The following is an 18,648-nucleotide window of genomic DNA, read 5'->3' on the forward strand; positions in this document are numbered from 1 at the left end:
TCAGAGCACTGCATTCACTCGAGTTCCAGCGAGGGCTGGCACAGACATTGTCGCAATCAACCAAAACCAGACACCCACAACACAGAATGTGAGTTGGCTCCATACTCCATTCATACAAGTTTCACCGTCTTGGTGTGCACACAGTCAGAAGGCTCCAGCCAGTCTAGCAGGATGCAGCTCCAGAGCCGTATATGGTCATTCCACCCAATAGCCATTCATGGGAAGGGAACAGAGGCAGGGCTTCTCAGGACTTTGAGAAACAATCAGTAAAAGAAACAGAGGTTACAGTGCACATCTTGTCTTTGTGTAGGAATCCATTGATTCCTATGGCAACGCCTGGGTGTCGCAAAGTTTGCGGACACTCGGAGCCCCTGACAAGTCAGCATGTAGCTGCCACCAGCCCCTACCCTGCTCTGTGGGCAACACACATGCCCAAAAACATACAATAGGGTACCCCTACGCATGGGCGCCACAGGGGTTTCCAAGGGGTCTAGTTCACCAAAAGGTAACGATGAAGAGATGCACTGACAGGGATCCAAACTGGGCTACTGTGCAGAAAAACACACACAAAAAAACAACCGGGATGGGGATGCCCTGTCCTTCCAAACCATTCCCAGCATTGCAGCTGGTCACTCGCCAGTCAAGACAAAACCTGTAGATCGACAGCATCATGTTCATCATAGTAAAGAGTAATTGGTTTCTGATAATAGGGAGAACCTAAGGCTGGGATGTTAGATAGCTCTTGCTTGATCTTGGTAATGCCTCTTTTACTTCTGGGGACCAGGAAAAACTCTTAAATCGAATCAATAGAAAGAGCCTGTAGGGGTACTACAATGGAGGCATAATCCATTGCCAGCGGTGTCCGACCATTTCAAGAAATCCTCTATCTGCTTGTGGGTTACAGGTTTATGAACTCTGAGAATGATATCCGTTTGTGCCCGCAACAGGTGTCTTTCCTGCAGTGATGTTGTGCCACATTTAATGCACTCTGGTGTGACGCAGGTGGAGCTTTTCTTTGGTTTAATGTCCTTCCAGAGCAAGAACTGTTTACAAATCCAGGGATTACTGCTGGCAGGCTTTTAGCTATGGTGATGCCAGCAGTAAATCGTCCTTGTGGACCAAAACAGACCCTCTTCTGAACGCAAGCGAGCCTAAATCTCTTTAAAATCTGGGGCGAGTCCGGCTCTCTACAAACCCATGTGGAAGCCTTCTGAAGATGTATTGCAAACATGCAGGCAAGCACATATTGACTGTTGGCGTGTACAGGTACTGAGAAAATACTGAACATGGATTGAACAGTGTGAAATGGGATGCTTCTGAAGGGCTGCTTGACAAAATAGTAGTTGGGATTCGAGACCCATGGCCAAGGTGGACAAAACTGCTTCATTCATAGAATGTACATTTTGTACAGGTCTCTTTGCCAGGTTTCTCAACGTGCAGAATCTGGGTATTGCTAGGGCTTTGGATCAGTACAATTATTCCTTGCTGAAGCAGAAATGGAATGACTGGCTTTCTGCTTTCTTCTGCTTCTCTTGAAATGGCATTTCGTTGGATACCGGGAACCAGTTTCACTTCGTTCGATGTGATTCACACAGGTTCTGCATTCTTTTTACGTCCTGCCTCATTTGCTTGTGAGGAGCATAAATACAGAGGAACTTGGTCTAACAATCATGTTCCGCTGTCTGTCCAGGTTGATGGGTACTGTAACAGTCATGAACTCTAGTTCCCTATGTCTGCGGACTCCTAAAAAGAAAATACCATCAGGGGAAGAGTAAATAGTGCAACACATTTTACATAGCATATCGAATCCTAAAAGGCTTACAGGTGCTGAACGGCGCAGCATAAAAGCATGATGTTCAGACCTGGGATCCAGAGTAACAGTGAATGGTCATGAAACGGTGCGCTATAGGCTGACCACCAATACACACAGCATTTATAACTTAATTAGAATATCGAGCATACAGAAATTCTGAAGATTTCTGTGTGGAGCGCAAAGTGCACCCCAGTGTTCATTAGACAAGATGTAGTTTTACAACTAACCGAGCATTCTACATAACCAGCAAATTTATCAAGCAGTGTTAGCGCTGCAATGATGTTGCTGGCCCCGCAAACCTTCCAGGATATTGTGGCATGAAATATTTAGCGGCATAAAAAAGTTTTGCAGTGCACAATTGCATTTATTGCAGAATTTTTGCAGATTAAGAGGCCCTGCAAAAATGCTGCAATAAATGCAATTCTGTGCTGGCAAAACCTCAATTTTTTTATGCCGCTAAATATTTCATGCCACAATATCCTGGAGGTTCTCGGCTGTCCTTTTGGAAATTAAAGAGAACGGGTGGAAGTGAAGTTAAGGATTAGGGAAAGGATCTGCTGTATGTTGAGCTGTCCGCTTTAGACATTGTGGCTTCGAGTGGCCAAACCCCTTGCATAAATTACACTGATCACTGTTCACTGTACGTTTTGGGGGCAGATGGTGGACTGTTTTGGGCTCCAGGAGTACATTTGTTAGCTCCAATACAGGCAGACTGTATTGGAGCTAACAAATGTACTCCTGCCCCTGGCCTCCCCTTCCCTTTCCGTTATGGTCCTGCTGTCCTCTGAGAGGGCTGAATGTGGTACACCCTCAGCTTGGTTTGAGTCCCTTTTTTCTGTGTCTCTGCCTTCTCTTTATTCTCAACCTAGGAGTGCACCTTTAATATCATCTCTAATCTTGGCTCCAGTGCCATTACAAATGCAGACACAACAGCTTGTTTCGCTATTTCATCTACAGTGGGTAGTTCAGAATATTGGTTAAAAGAGCATTTCAACTTTTCCAGATATTGCGCTGTGTGCTCATTCTGAGTGTTTTCAAATGTTAATTTTGATCCAGTTAGCTTTTTTAGACCCATTTCTAGAACTGTGCTAAGTCTGCCAGTAAATTCTTTCAAGTTATCTCTGTGGGGTTCCTCTAGGAACCAGTTGCATTTTTGTCAGTGTTGTGTGAATGTATCTGATGGCATTGAATTTTAGAGAAATTGGTTGAAATCAGACCGAGTTGGATTATAAGTCTTTTATCACCTATAATTTCTTTTGGAATTTAACTGGATAGTCTATATTTTGGACAATGTTAAACATATTTGTGGGACTTAAAGGGACATGGAATATATGAGATTGCCCATCTGTTATGCAATGAAACAAGAGCTGACTGTTTGTGTAGCAGGGCTCGCTGGCAATAAAATGGGATCAGATTGGCTGTATGCTGGGGGCTCACTGAAAGTAGAATCTGGACTGCGCAATTCAACCTGTTCATTAGACTGATGGAGGGGTGGTTGAATGGACAATTGATCATGCGGTGGGTTTGATATGGCTGGATTGTAGAAGTAACAAATACCTTTTGGGAGATTCTTTTGGTCGGGATACCCCCTTGCAGTGGTGGCTAGAGCTGGCTATAGGTTTTATTATTCCTCCGGATAGTCCAATTTTCTCTGAAGTCTTTTAATTCTTTCAACTGATCTTGTAGTTTTCCATGGGCTCCTTTCAGAGCTCTAGTCTATATATAATTCAGTACATCTTTTAGTTTCGTGATACTATTCAAAAAAGGTGTCCCTGTTCCTGATGGACTTTAGCTCCCTATGATTCCAGGGTTCCTCGTAAATGAACAATTGTATCTAGATTGAATGTGCCCCTAGGGATATTGCTTGGAGATGCCATCTAAAACCTCATGGTCATCTTCAACTCCACACTCTCCTTCTCTTCTCACATCTCTGACACCACTAAGAAATCACACTGCCAGCTGCACCTTCTCTGAGGTATTCTTCCTTTCCTCTCCTTGCCCCAGAAGCTCGCTGTCTCCAGAGCTCTGGTTCTCTCTAGGCTGGACTATTACAACAGCCTCTTTCTTAATCTGCCTGCTTCTACTCTCTGCAACTCATCCAGAACAGGGCTGCAAGACTTGTCCTTGGCCTTAAGCCCAGGGACCGTATCTCTCCAGGACTGAAATCTCTGCACTGGCTCTGTGGCTGCGAGGATTAAGTTCAAAACCCTCTGCATTGTCCATAAGGCCTTCTGGGGCCTCAATACCTTCAACTCCCTCTCTCTAAATATCTTCCTTCTTGAGCTCTTCGCTCATCCGCCTCCAACTCCCTCAGGGTCAGTCGCTTCTCCAAGCAACAAGTTGGTGGTAGATCTTTCTTCGGCTGGAGCCTCCCTCTGGAACAGCCTCCCTGAAACTTGATGAGAATCATCTCTGGTTCCGAAAGCACCTCAAAACCTTTCTCTTTGCTTCTGCTTTTTCTCCTCCTCTCCTGTGCTGACTTCCTGGCTGATACTGAAACTGCACTGGTTACCTGGCCACCCTCTGATCTCGGGCCTAGGTCCGCTCCTCCGCCAGTCGCACTTCTGCACTGCCTTCCTGGACACCCCCGCACTTGGGGACTTTTCTGTATCCCTACAGTCCCACTACCAGCACTTGACACCTGATGTCTGCACTTACCCTTGCACTTGCCACCTGCTGGCCGTACTTTCACTTTTGTTATTTATTACCCCATGTACTGCACTGTCCCCTCTCCCCCGATCTTTCCTCTTTCCCCATGCCATGCACTTGCGCGATCTGAATGACATCTGGCCTAGTAGGATCGTTGTCTATCCTCCCTCTGTTCCCCCTCCCTTGCCTCATTGCGCCTTGAAACACTTATCTAAAGGCGTGTTATAAATGGCATATCATATTATCTCTTGTAAAATAGTGCCATTAATCCAGGCACGTAGGAAGGAGAGGCACTTGCTTCGACTGACCAGTTCCCATTCTGTCTCTCTGTCTCTCTGCCTCTTTCTCTTTCTCTTTCTCTCTTTTCTCTTTCTCTGTCTGTCTCACTCGCTCTTTCTCTCTCTCTTTTTCTTTCTCTTTCTCTCTCTCTCTCTCCAGTAAGTCAAGGAAAGAATGATTCAAGCATCCTTCATGGCTATAACCTACACTGTTGCGATGAGACAAGGTTTATACCCACCAGCATTCTGAGACGGGGATAAGGAAAGGAGATCGGGCTACACAGACACATGGGGGGACGACAGGTAAGCCTAATCATATCCCTTTCCTAGGACAGAGGAAAAGGTGGAAAGTAAGGCTAAGAAGAAGAGAACATATTTTATAGAAAGAGAAAGGTTGAAGAAATGGGTTTATGTGAACTCTGTAGTGTCTCCTTACCGAGGACACAGGATCTAAGGGGATTCGTAATGAAGAAAGTCAGACTTCACCATGCACATATGCCTCTGCACCAACCCGCTTTGTAGCTGAGACATTGCCTTGAAGCTTCAATGCTGTGAATGTACAGATATATATATATAGGGTGCTGAGAGAAGACTTTACTAACACTGATAATACGTTTATATGGTTGGGTTTCTAGCACCCACCCAGAATTCTCTGCTCTCAGTCCTCTGCGACAATCTATCCCCGGTTATAGAGCCTTCTGAAGCTTGCGGAGTACATGGGCTGGTTTCCTGACAATTTTCTAAAACAATAAAAAAAAATGTGAATGATAAAATAACCTCATAAAATCAGGGCAGCAGACAAGCCGTAATAGAAATGTTATTTGCTTTTACAAAAAAATACATGGTAAAGTGCCTGCAAAAAAGAGCTTTCTAAAAAAAGTATCCGATTTAAATCTTTGGGGTTTTAAAAGTGTTCAACCAAAACTGATCAGAATACATTTAACAAACGTTGCAACAGACAAAAGAAATAAACTGGTTGTTTATTTTCCAAACAGAACTTTGATATAATAGCTTGTTGCCAGTTGACTACGGTTTCCCTCGGCCCAACAGCATTTCGAGCATGTTCCCTAAATAGAAAATGGTTGTCTTCTTGTGTAGATGGTGCCAAGGAAAGTCTCAGAACGATCCTCTGTAAGAGAAAATGGAGATGATTGTTGGTTGCATCACGTTCTGGGAATCCTTATTCTAAGGCGATTTGTGAGGAAAAACTATACCCACAACCCATAGTTCAGTTTGTTTTGATACATTTGTGATCGCATAGTGTCCAATATGAAGCACATCGAATTTTCTATGAACTCATCAAAGTGACAGCGTAATTTTATTAATGTGCTGGGTTCTATCCTAACCTATGTATCTAACTTTGTGTATGTCGTTTATGAGTAAATAAAACTTGCAGCTGGGTAAGGGTGTAACTTGAAGCTTGTCCTTGCAAACTGGCAGACCTGAGTAATGACCAGTAGATATCCTCCTTCAAGCTTCAAAGCGTGGAAGCAGTCTACATTGCTAATTGTGCTAATGTGGCAAAATATGAAAATGTGCAGTAAATATGGTTTTTTTTTCTTTTTTCTCTTGTACATCAGTCCATATTTTGTCTTATGTCATTCCAAGCTGTGAAATTGGTAGACCTCTTTATTTGCTTATATTTTAAATGTTTTTTTCGCTTGTGTGTATATTGTAAATGTTTCCAAAAAACCGAATACAAATAAAGACAAATCAGTCCAAAAGGTTTTTCAAAGTATTGGGACCATGTTCTTTTACAAGTCCTTATATATTACATTGGTATACTTCAAATTTAGTTTTTGCCCCACACATACAAATTGTTTGTAATCCCTATGAGAGATTTCACCTTGTTGTCCTTCATGGTGGCTTCATTTGAGCCCCTGCAATTATATCCTCTCTCGCACTTCATGTGTAAGGGTGCTGTTTTGGTTACAATCATTCCAGCCAAGGCTCGGAGTGCAAGGCTCTGCATTATTCCACTTTTTATTATTTTCTCAAAGAATAAGATGTCCCTCAGGTTATTCCCATTTTACCCGATAAAAGTGGTCTCAGAATTTCATTTACATAATCAATTTGCCAGTCTTCTTTCCTCCTCCATTTCCTTCCAAAGGTTTCATAGATTATAGATTGAATCTGATAATAGAGCCTAGTTTCTATGTGGCTAGGAGAAAAGAACTGAAACAGATTTACAAGCTTTTTTCTTTGTGTTCACATGTACCAGAAAAGTGAAACCGATCTCCAAGCAGATGATTTCCATGTGGATTGTTGTGTATCACAGCATGCAATGAGATGGCACAAAATGAGGTTTCCATTGGATATAACAGCCCGTTTGACCCAGGGTCAAGTGTGTATCGTTGATGCTTCAGTGGTGTGTGTCTACACTAGTGAGGCGGCTACCTGAGCTTCTTAATTTCACAAAATGCTGTTGTCTAGACTCATTGGCGAGTGAAGAGCTAGATTTAGACCACCTTTGTTAAATAATGGTATATCATAGTCTGTATTCTATCTGTTATTTCCCACTTCCTGTTATTTTTATAAAATCTCATAGAACTTCTTGTTATAACGTCTTGTGCCAGAGGTACTAGTGTAACTGATTGAGTCAAAGCAGAGGAATCTGTTGCAGGAGTATCCTGTCCATCAGAAAGAACATTACCAAAGTTAAGTAACTCACTATCGGGACATTGATCTAGCAGTAAGGCCAGTGCAAGGTGGGCTATTGACCGGATGATAGAACAGCTAGTAAATGTGTGCTGTGATGAGGTTCCAGAAGTAAATCCTTTCAGAGGCTCCACCCTGGCATGTCTGCTTCCAGGTAAGCATGGTCTGGAAGTTCAGCTCACTCCAGCCAGCCAGTTAAGTGCAGACACCGTCTGTGGGTCGAGTCTTTACTGCTCTGTCCACTACTGATTGCAGCTTCCCTACCTGTGCAGACACTAGGCCACCATGAAGAGCATTGGCCTCCCTTTTTTCTTAAACTGAGATTCAAAGGTAAAATCGGCTGGGAAGAGTCAGGCAGGAGGCCAACCAGTAGAGTTCAGCATGGACGTAAGACCTCAAGCTCTCTCCTTTGTGATCAGTGTATCTGTTTCCTTTGTGGGTTTTTATCTCAAACAGTTCATACCTCTTTAATACTTAAAATCTCTCAATCCCACAGGTTCAGAGGTTGGTTGGTGAGAAAACTTTGTTACGTTATCTTTGTCTTGGATGAAAACTTTAAACAAGATTCCCTCCAGAATCTCCACAATAAGATCTACAATAGTAAGCGGTAAGTCCAAGCAGCCACACTGAGTCCTCCCCTATCCGCTAACCACTGTCTCTTTTTGCATATTCTGCATTTGAACATTTTCTCTTTGGGATTAGATATAGTTGTTTATGATTATCGTTGTCTATCTTACTTGATGCAGATACATTTCTCCTATTCCTATTCCTCCTCGGTGATGGTCTCCTTCCTTTGTCAATCATCAGCTGTGTTTTTGCTTTCGGTGCTTTATTATTCTACTTTTTCTATATTTGGCTTTGCGGGTGATAATCCAGATATGTCTGGTTAAATACTTAGCTGCTGTTAAAGATTATCCGGCATTGTCTATGAATACCTTTGGTTTTGTAGTTTCTGTGAGCTTCTTGCTGTGATTGTTATATTGCATTGACCCATTTCTCTGATAAATGTGATTTTGATTTTTTTTCCACAGTGTCAAAACATTAGATTCACATGTCTCATATATGGCACAATCAATGTAGATTCAAGGCAGAAATGTATTGTATATATATTTTTTGGGGACAAAAATGGGGTGGCAATGGATATCTGTGTAAAAGACACACATGATGTTGACCAGCATCCTACACAAACCCTTCCATTAGGGAAATGTTTAGATTTTATTTTCCCATCATAGGGTTCTGTCACAGAAATAAAAAGGGAGGAAAGAAAACAGATGACTAAACTACATTAGTGAGGAAGAGAAGCAGATCACACAAGTACATATCTTTTTTACACAGTCGAGATAATCACTGTTAAAAAATATTTCAGACCTCTCTGCATCTACTCTGTTGAGAAAAAGAAAGGAAAATCTGCCAGAAGCTGATTAAAGGACAACCATCCATGCTGTGGTCCTTTCCCTCCTCCATTTTGTTACTGCTTTGGGAGGCTGTCAGATGTGGAATACGTTGGAGGACACAATCCATTTGAAGAACAAGTTGCTTACCAACTGGTAACGTTCTTTCGATTGGATGTTCCTCCAACGTATTCCACATCGCCCTCCCGGCCTGCCCCGCTGGAGAATTTCTATGCTATTTCAGCTTGCACTCTCCCTCAAGGCTACGTGCAGTCAAGCAGGCATTGTGTATGAGCAGGTCACACGTTATGGAGGAAAAAAACATAAACTGAGCCTACGGCACCGTGTCCTGTTTATAACATCCGGTGACACTGCCCTCGATGGAGACCTTCGAGGGACATCGACCTGACGCCAATCGACACAGGACGCCCTCTGCCTAAAAAATGTCCAAAGTAGCACAGCTGTGGACATTACATGTCAAAGATGTGGAATACTTTGGAGAAGCATCCAATCAAAAGAACGTTACCAGTTGGTAAGTAACTTGTTCTTTTCGTGTTTTGCCACTTCTCAGGGTTCCTGCCATACCAAATAGAGACCAGATATTGATTAGACGTACTGTGTACGAGAATGAATTACTAAAGCAGTACTGTACAAAAAAGTTCAGGTCCGATATAAAAACGGAATCTATTTAGTCTAATAGCTGCCGGTTAACAAAATACATACAATCTTGGTGTGTTGTCCCCTACGTCCAATTAAGATACAAAAAAGGAAGACCACTTAGTTATTTGCAGAGGGGCAATTCTTAGAAGCACAAGTGCACCAGGATATCACGATTAGGCACTAAACCAGTTAAAGCATAAGTTTGTTCAGCTTTGTAGTCTAGCCCCTCAAACCACATACACACCAATTAAATCACAGGCTACTAAAAAGTAGGAGTAGGACCAGAGTACTCTAAATACGGGTCTTACTCTATCATAATACCCACTAGATTTTGTTGTGAGTCATACGGCAGCATCACAAAACAAAGAGAAAAAGGAAAACCACCCAGGAAGACGTGTAACAATAGAATATAACCTGGGATTCCTTGTGAAACTAATACTGGTGCCTCAATACAGAATGCAGTAAACAATTGCACTTGCCGTGTCCTCCAAAAGCTGGGGCGGGACCCCCACACCTGCCGCACACACGAACAGCCAAACCGCTTCACTTGCCGTCCATTTGGGTGCGCATGCGGGTGTGCAAGCTCACACCAGTTATAGGAAAGAGGCGGCTGGAGAGTGGGAGGGATCTCAAGATAAGTAGAGACGCTGCAGAAGAAAAAAAAACGAGCTTTATTAGGCGAAATCACCAAGGTACAATCCCAACTCAGTCCCGTCAGAGATTGTCGGAGTCCCACATTAAATAACTGCCAAAACAATGTAAAGTCCTTTACTTGCTGAGTCCAGCCACAGGTTTCGCAGCAAACGTAGTGCGCTTCCTCTTGCCGACTAGTGCCCTGTAAAGGGACGCGAAGCTGAGTGAAGCAAGACCGACAACCAAACAGCTTCACTTGGCATCCACTTGGGTGCCCACTGGCGATGTGTGATCCACTCAAACTCCCGTGCCCCTACAACATGCTTACACAGCACGGGGAAACAACGTTACACCCACATTCTCAGTCTGTGAATTTGGCAGCTTGGCGCTTCAAGTCATAGAATTTGCCCATTTAAAACCACCTCAAAGGTGTATGGACATCCTCAAGGAGGCATGCAAACCAAACACCAGAAACTGGTATTTTAACAAGTGGAAAAGATTTGTAATATGGTGCCAGTCAAAGAAATGAACCCAATAGAATGTACTCCATGCCACATTCTCCATTATGTGCTCCACTTACTAGACTCAAGGCTAGCCTTTAACGCGATCAAAATTAACTTAGCGGCCTTTTCCGCATACACCATTTCTCAAAGTAATGTGTTCCGGTGGAAGATCCCTGTCATTAAGGCATTCATGGAGGGATTAAAAAGACTCCACCCTCCCATTTCAAACCCGCCTCCAGGGTGAGACCTAAATGTCATACTTGCAAAGCTCATAGGACCACCCTTTCAGCCTTAAATACCTTCCATATAAAACAGCTTTTCTGGTGGCTGTCACCTCCCATAAGAATAGTCTGTGAACTGCAAGCTTTGTCAGTGCAAAACCCAGTGCTCCAGATAATAATTTGAGGTGGGAGTATTTTACTCCCTATTTTTAAACTTTGTGAGTAAATGTGATTTCAAGAGAGTAAAAATGACTTCTCCTTTGCAAAAGAAGAAAATGTATGTCACATCAAGCCGAAGTATGCAAAAACTGTACGGTAATCATTACCATGCGACAGCTTTCTGCATTGTGATAGAATACACCTTTTATTATGGTATGGCCATTTGATCGCCAATTACATAGTAAAGCATACATGAATTGTATTGTGTGTTTTTGAGGTTCGGTAGCAGAACTGTCTTTTGATGTTTAACTGAAGTCCTCATTTCCTGGAGCTATTACTACCTAATGGTATGCCAATGTTATGATACAACAGTGCAGAAAGGCAAGGACTCCATGATAAATTATATAGCTAATCTCATGGTCAAATTCTTATTTATATATTTTGGCAAAACACTGTACATGGAACATATTTATCACAATGATAACCAAACCAAAGTTGTTACTCCTTTATCGACCTCAAAAGGATGAAAGACTGAGTTGGCCTTGCCTGGATTCTAACATGCAACCTACAGATCACGCACTGATCGCAGCAATGAGTGCTCAACTGACTGAGCTATCTTATTGGCTAACATCCTTCAGAGGTCCGTAAACTGAATATCCCATTGACTGCAAGGTTGAATGGATGTAAACTGAACCGTGCATACTCAGTTTTACAGACTGTTTCTATAATTAGAGTGTAAATAAAATTATAAGTGTAAAAATCCATGAGCATCTAGACACAACACCGCAGAAGCTGAATGGAGAGGAAACCATTCCTTTTTTCAAATGTGCAGTTTCATTTTTTGAAAGGCTTCAGAGTAATACATTCTGTTTCAGAGGCTTTTCTCTATGGCTTGCAATTACATCCGTGTAGATAAATATCAAAAGAAGCGTTCTGGTTTCTGTCAAGTAACCTGACCTTTGCACTACCCTCTGCTCTAAACTTGTGTCTAAAGATATGCAGTAAAATATTAAAGATGTCGTATTTACATGATTTTCGTGCGTATAAAGGTTTGGCAAAACCCTTTCTTTGTTAGACACAAAGACAAATTGGTTTTCGAGTTTCGGAAACAAACTGTAATACTCTGCAGTTACCACTAGATGTCGGCCTATGCATAGCATGTGAATCTAAGCAGATACAAGCATCAGAAATGCAATTATGTTGAGTAATGTATCGCATATTTCTGTAATGTTTACTATTTTATTTTATATGATTAAATCTTTGTAGTCTTTATTGTTGTATCTAATATTCTAGGTCTGCTTTAACTTTATTTTAGTCAACAAGTTATTGCCAATTATTTTAATTCTTTTGTTGGTACACCATTAACCAGTACAATGAAAGATTGATTTACCGTTCGTCCTACTCCTAGCGTTTCAACATTTACTTTGCATTCCACTGGTGAATATACTACCTTGCAACAAATGCCTTTTAAGTATTCTGGTGGCAATTTGGCAGTATTGGGCTGTAATCGGATCATAGCCTAGAATGGGTGTATGGCTTGAATTATTATACTTGTATAGACTCAGTTGTAGTTTTAAGTTATTAATAATTCAATATGGGGTTTGGTTGTCAAGCTTATTAATGCAATGTGTGCCTAATAGTCACGTTGTATTTATTTTCTGCTGTTAGATACAAAGGCAATTGGAACCATTGTGATTCCTCATTGACTTTAATTTTATGGGACATATGTACTATTTTTGCACTTTTCTTGTAGAATGTTCTACGACAACAGACACATACTCTTTCTGGAATTTCATTACATTTAGTTTTAAAATGTAATATTTCCTTTTTGTATGTGTTTGAAAGAAACAATATTTGTTTGATGCTTTTGAGTTATATTTTGTACTGTTGCTTCAGTTCCAAAATATTAACTTTTTATGTCCTTTTTCTTGCAGGACTTCTTGTGCTGTTCCAGTTAGTGAACTGTCATTGAGTTTTTGAAATTCTAAATCTAGACTTTCAGCACTGTATAATTTATGAACAATAGTGTGCATTCTAGAACGGTGTGTTTCTAACACATTTATGTGTTTAAAGGTACTTGTACAGGATGTTCCTGAAATACCGCCTAAAGAATGTCCTAGAGTACGCTGTGGATGCACACTAGACAGGAGCCCAAGTTTTGTAGAGTTTTCATTCTACTTTTTTCTTTTACTTTAAAGTATTATTTTTGAAATTGTTGACAATTTGAGCGACTGTTGGTGCACATTGCATATTGAGCTGCACAACCATTTGTAGACATGATTAACTGGACAATAGGAAGATTTGCTTGAACATTTGTTTGGGAACGTTTGTCAGTGTAAGTTTTATTTCATATTGGTATCTCCTACTATTTTTGTAACTGAATCACAAGAGTAAGTAAGCAACAAGTGCTTTCGCTGGATGAACCCTTTGTGGCTAAATAAAGTGATCTTTAGAACACATCAACAATTGTCACCAAAATTCATATCTTAAGCTCCATGTAAACCAGCCAATTGAATTGCATGCCTTTTTTCCAGGGTTCCCATACAAGGGCAGAAAGGAGTTTATATATATTACATGTGGGCAGGACTGTAATGGAAAGAACACAAGTGATCGAAGACATTGCTTCCATTGCTTTTGGAGAAGGACCAGAGGAATGGCCAATAAGTAAAGGGAGCATTCCAAAATGATTTAATAAAGCACCATGATTCAAGCCAGAGGATGGGACTCCGGTGCTCTTGGGGTTGTCCCCACCATCCGCCCTGTGATGCAGGAACCGGGAGGGTTGGTATGTGGCGGGTCCCTCAGGTTATCCATTATATCCCGAATCTTGTTTGCATCACCAACCCTGCAGTTCCACAAAACATGGTTAGGACAGTCCCTCAGCGAAGAGGGTCTGAAATGGCAGAGAACAAAGGGTAGGAAAGCCACTGTAAGGAACTCATGTTGACAACAGTAAAGACAGACACAAGTGATCACAGTTCTAGGGTGTTTATTAAACTCTATAAATGGGTGAGAAAAAATCCTAATCTAAACCTAAATATAAGATGGGAGTAAGCTACGACCATCAAATAATAATGCAGTCCTAGTGGCGTCTTGTCAAATAAAAAGGGCCTATACTAAAAAAACATATTGCCAAACCTTACTGCTAAGTTACATAATAGTGTGGTATAATGTTCACCACAAAAGAAAGAAGTGTTCAGGTATCTGTCATGATCCCTGTCCCTAGCCCCCTTAGGCAAAACACTGGAGCCAGGCCACGATCCCCTCACATGGACCTTGAGGGCCTCCCCATCTCCTCAGAGACTCGCTTGGAGCCAGACCTGGCGCCTGTGGCGCCAGGCTCATACATGATGCAGAAGACCGACTTGGAACTGGACTTGGCATTGCACTTGGGGCAATATGGATGCCCCCACATAACTCAGTTCCATGAACTGAGTCATGCAGTCTAGCCTTTTGGGTGTGGTCCGACCTAGAGATGCCTGGGATACCTGGAGGCTATATAAACCACGCCCGGACAGAGAAACACGCTTTGCGTTACTCTGCGCCTGCAGCGTGACACTCGCCATGTTCGGATCGGTCTCCTGTAGGCCTTCGCCTTTATTCCGCATCCCGCGCACCTGCAAGAACAGCATTAATATCATACTTACCGAGGAGAGTCCTGCTTCCATCCAACGTTCCTCCGGTCCTGCGGACAGCATTTCGGCAGCATCATCTTCATCCCGGAACGCCGCATCCTGAGAAGAAAAGGAACGAGAGAAAAGACATTAGTAAGCATTCTCGTATCCCGATCCCCTAAAACAACAAGAAGAGTCAAACGCTTACCTGAACTCGAGTCGCTCTTAGTAACTTCAGCTCCGGAGCACGCCATCGACCTACAAAGGGAAAAGACAACACAGGTTAGCACATAAAGGACAATAAGGCGCCGCACATCATGCTTTACTCACCACATCTTATTCTCTCAACCGGCAAGCGTACTGGGACATTGCAGCGGTCTGCAAGGGACAAAGAGAGACATAGGTTAGCATAAGAAGAAGCGAACAGAGCCCCATATCACGCTTTCACTCACCGTTCAGCGCTCGACTTCCTTAAGCAGCACGACACCATTCTGACCCGCTTCCAACACCTAAGGGAGAAAGGGAAGACCTCATTAAGGGTGCAAGAGGCAAGAAAAGGACAGTTCTCCAAGAACCAACAAACCTACCTTATCAGGCTGGAGTTACAACAAGCCCAGACTCATTGGGGCCGCACCAGTGGAGCAACTAGGTCGCGCAGCACCCACATCAACCAACGCACCCCTGCACCGAAGAGCAGAACGGAGAACACACTACACAAGAAAACAAGGTGAGGAGAAGACATAAGGGAAGGCTTGGTCCTCAAGGGAAGTGGGGGGTCAAACAACTTGAGACTATAAAGCTAAAATGTAGAAATCCTGTATTTCAGACCCAGTCCCCAGTTCAACGGATTCCAGGGAAGGGTTTGAGATTGTGGTTGGTCCGAGCAGGCTGAATGGCGTCCCCCGTGGAAATCAGGTGAGCGTTACAGTATCACTGTCTCCCTTCCCCACGTTTTTAGCACGAGACAAGGCGGGACTCTCAAGCACAGCACACTCCTGGGTTTCTCCAGCACGTGCTTACAGTTTGTTTCCAAAATATAAGGGCCTTCCTTGGCCAAGTCTCTTTTTACACCAAGTCTCTTGCCTCAGAGGGCCTGATGTACTACAAACAAAAAAAAGTTCCTTTCAGTAATCTTCCCGTCGGGTGATGATTTCCCTTCACCCATGTTTCCCCATCAACTGGCCTCCAATCCTTTTGCAACTTTGTCCTCCCTCGGGTTCACTACAGCCTTTCGTTCAAGATGTCAGCAGCTTGTAACATTCAAGACTCTCAATGTCTTTTTAAACAACCGTTTGTTGTGAACATCCCTAAACCGGGTTCACACTTGTCGACACAATGTTTACGTGTTGTTACGTTTCACTCTCATTGGCAAGCATCCCTCAGCTGGGTTCACATTTGCCAGTTTAACACAGTTCACTTAATTGTAACACCTTGCAGGATTCACTTCCCTTAGCTTTTTCCAGCCTACACTCGGGCTTTCTCTTAAGCCCCAGTCAGGCTTTACCTTAGCCCTGTAAGAAACCTGATGATATTCTCCCAAGCAGACCTCAATAATCACTTATTCAGGTGGCCAGAGAAGGGCTGGCGCTCTCAGATCGCTGCCCTGGGGGTGGACGAGCGAGGGAGGATCATCTGGGTAGAGGAGTCCAGGGTTATGTTTGGGGGAATGCCCCAAGGGAGATGCAGTATTACACTGGGGAGGAAGACGAAATATCTGAGGCTGTTATAGGCTATTCCAAACCAAACTCCCTTCCACCCAAAATGTCTCCTGTACCGCAATCTACCAATCCCTCCACATCTGGTAAATCCCCTAGGAGCCCAAACCCTGTTGCATTCGGAAACCACATCTCTCAGAATTCCTGTTTTCTACCCAAATACTCCCAATCATTCTTGTTCTCCTCCCTCTGGTTACTATTTCCTGAATTCCCAATCTGTTTCTATAAACCTCTACCGTTCCCACAATCCCCTTTATTCATCTAACCAACCCTACAAACTTCACCTTTCTCAGTAAACTTATGACCCCTTTCCTTATGACACCTTTTCCCCATCCTTCCCCGTAGGATATCTAGAAACCCTAACCCCTCTTTTTCCAACAGGATCAATTTCTTACACTGTGACAAACAGACCAAGACTAAAGCTGTTTACCTGACATGTCCCAAACCACGGGTCGGGAAGAGTCCGGCAATTGACAATAATCACGCATACCTTACGGCCCTTTACATTCCCCACTGGTATAAAAGGCGAAGCACGAAAGTACACGTGAAGCAAGGCCAAACGCTTGAGGAGACAGCTACACCAAACCGGCAGTACAAAGGGAGAAGAAAAGTGGTGAGACCTCAAGGACGATGAAGGGGGAATTGCCCTTTTCAACTCGGACCCTCAAAGTCTCCAGAAGGGAAATCGTAAGACCGGGAGTTAGAGCTGGTGCGCGGAGCAGCAGATGTCAGTAGTACACGGGGGCCTCTTGCATTGATAACGCACCCGGGCAGGCAAGCTGGCTACCGTGGTACTATTCTTTACTCCAGAGAACAAAGAAGCCAACCGGTTCAGCACAGCCGGTGAGTCGGAGGAAGCTGATATCAAACCGAACTGTGCTAAGCCCAAGGTTGCGAGTGGCAACATTTTGAATTCAGGAAGAAGGAACTTGTGTGTTTGAACTTTAAGGACAGTGCAGTTGAGGTCCAGGTGCAGAGGGGTCCAGCGCCATGTGGGCGCTCATTCAAAAATCTTTGTCCGGGACCTGTTTCGAAACTACAAGACTAGATTGGGGTATGGCAAGCACATTTTAATTCAAAATAATGGTTCTATCACAGAATTTTAGATGCTAGTCGAGAGTAAGTACAACCTATTATGGGTGCATCGGAGAAGAGCGTGACTCTGGCATAGGAAGTCGCACTCGAAAATGGCAATAATAAGTGTCCAAAACTCAAGGACACTCCCGTCCCATGCACACCTATTAAACTGAGAATAACTTCAGTCAAGATTTTTTTAGGTACATCGGTTATAGTTACAGGTTATTATTTCAATGATAACCTGTATGATAACCAGTGGCCATTTCTTGGTTATACTGAGCTAAGTCCGTATTTTATTATTTGACAATATATGAATAAATTAATATCATGTGCATAAACAATTAATAGTGCAAGTTTGTAACACAAATGAAAAGACAATTAATAAAGTGAGCTCTATGCGTTTTGAGATATCTATCAATTCATCAGGAGTTAAGTGTTTTTCTTGATTCTATACATTTAAGTTCTATAAACAAATCTATGAAATACAATCTGAAACCAAAGCCTCACAAAATTCTGCAGAATTTCGACTACTAGAAGGTATATCGGATATCAGTTTGATAGCACTATAATATTTCACCGAGTTGTATCTCATAACGTGGATATTGTCCTTTATGGGCAGTCAATCAATGCGGAGGCTGTCCAGTATTTGAAAGGACGACCTGTAGACCACATTCTAGTAAGGATGGTATAATATCATGATAGAAGTATTACTTATATCTTAAGTTGGATTAGAAAGTCACACCTTGTTGGTAAACCTAGAGCGCTGGCTGCGACTTCCAGTATCAAATCTGAGTAATAATATGCTGGTCTTTAGTGTGGGGGCCTCTTCTGTTTTATATGGTAAGCCGTTAGACTGTATCTGTGAACTGGTTCATAGATATTCACGTCTAACTATACATGTATTTTGCCTTCATACTAGTCATAATTATTTTCCTACTTACGTGGGGCTTGTCATGCGCAAGTACGTGTACTTTTCGATCCGAGTGCTGTTCTGTTAATGACTGCTGTGTCAACGTTCTGTTAAAGGAGTTGGTCCTATTGGAAAGTATAACCGCGGGAAGTGTGAGCGGGTTACCTAAAACGTTTGTATTAATTGCAAAAATGGAATCCGATCAAAAGGGATTAGAATTCAACTTGCGTATCAATCGTATTGGTATTAACGAGAGATAGAGGTATAAAGCTGAAGTTTAGCGATTCCCTCATCAGCGTTGGATCGTAATTCGGAAAATGCATTCTGTGGTTGGTTAGTAACAATGCGTGTTGTAGTCAGCATAATG

At 42.6% G+C, this 18,648-nt stretch overlaps 1 protein-coding gene across 1 annotated transcript in view; it reads left to right on the forward strand.

Moving 5' to 3' along the window:
- GPAT2 (glycerol-3-phosphate acyltransferase 2, mitochondrial) overlaps positions 1-18,648 on the forward strand; it is a 2,680,481-nt gene that overhangs the window by 505,842 nt on the left and 2,155,991 nt on the right. Inside the window, exon 5 of the mRNA XM_069619102.1 lies at positions 7,895-8,005. Within this exon, the coding sequence (XP_069475203.1) occupies positions 7,895-8,005 (111 nt within the window). The remainder of the gene's footprint in view (positions 1-7,894; positions 8,006-18,648) is intronic.

Source organism: Ambystoma mexicanum, chromosome 10 (genome assembly GCF_040938575.1).
Source record: "Ambystoma mexicanum isolate Mex_15411 chromosome 10, UKY_AmexF1_1, whole genome shotgun sequence".
NCBI lineage: Eukaryota > Metazoa > Chordata > Amphibia > Caudata > Ambystomatidae > Ambystoma > Ambystoma mexicanum.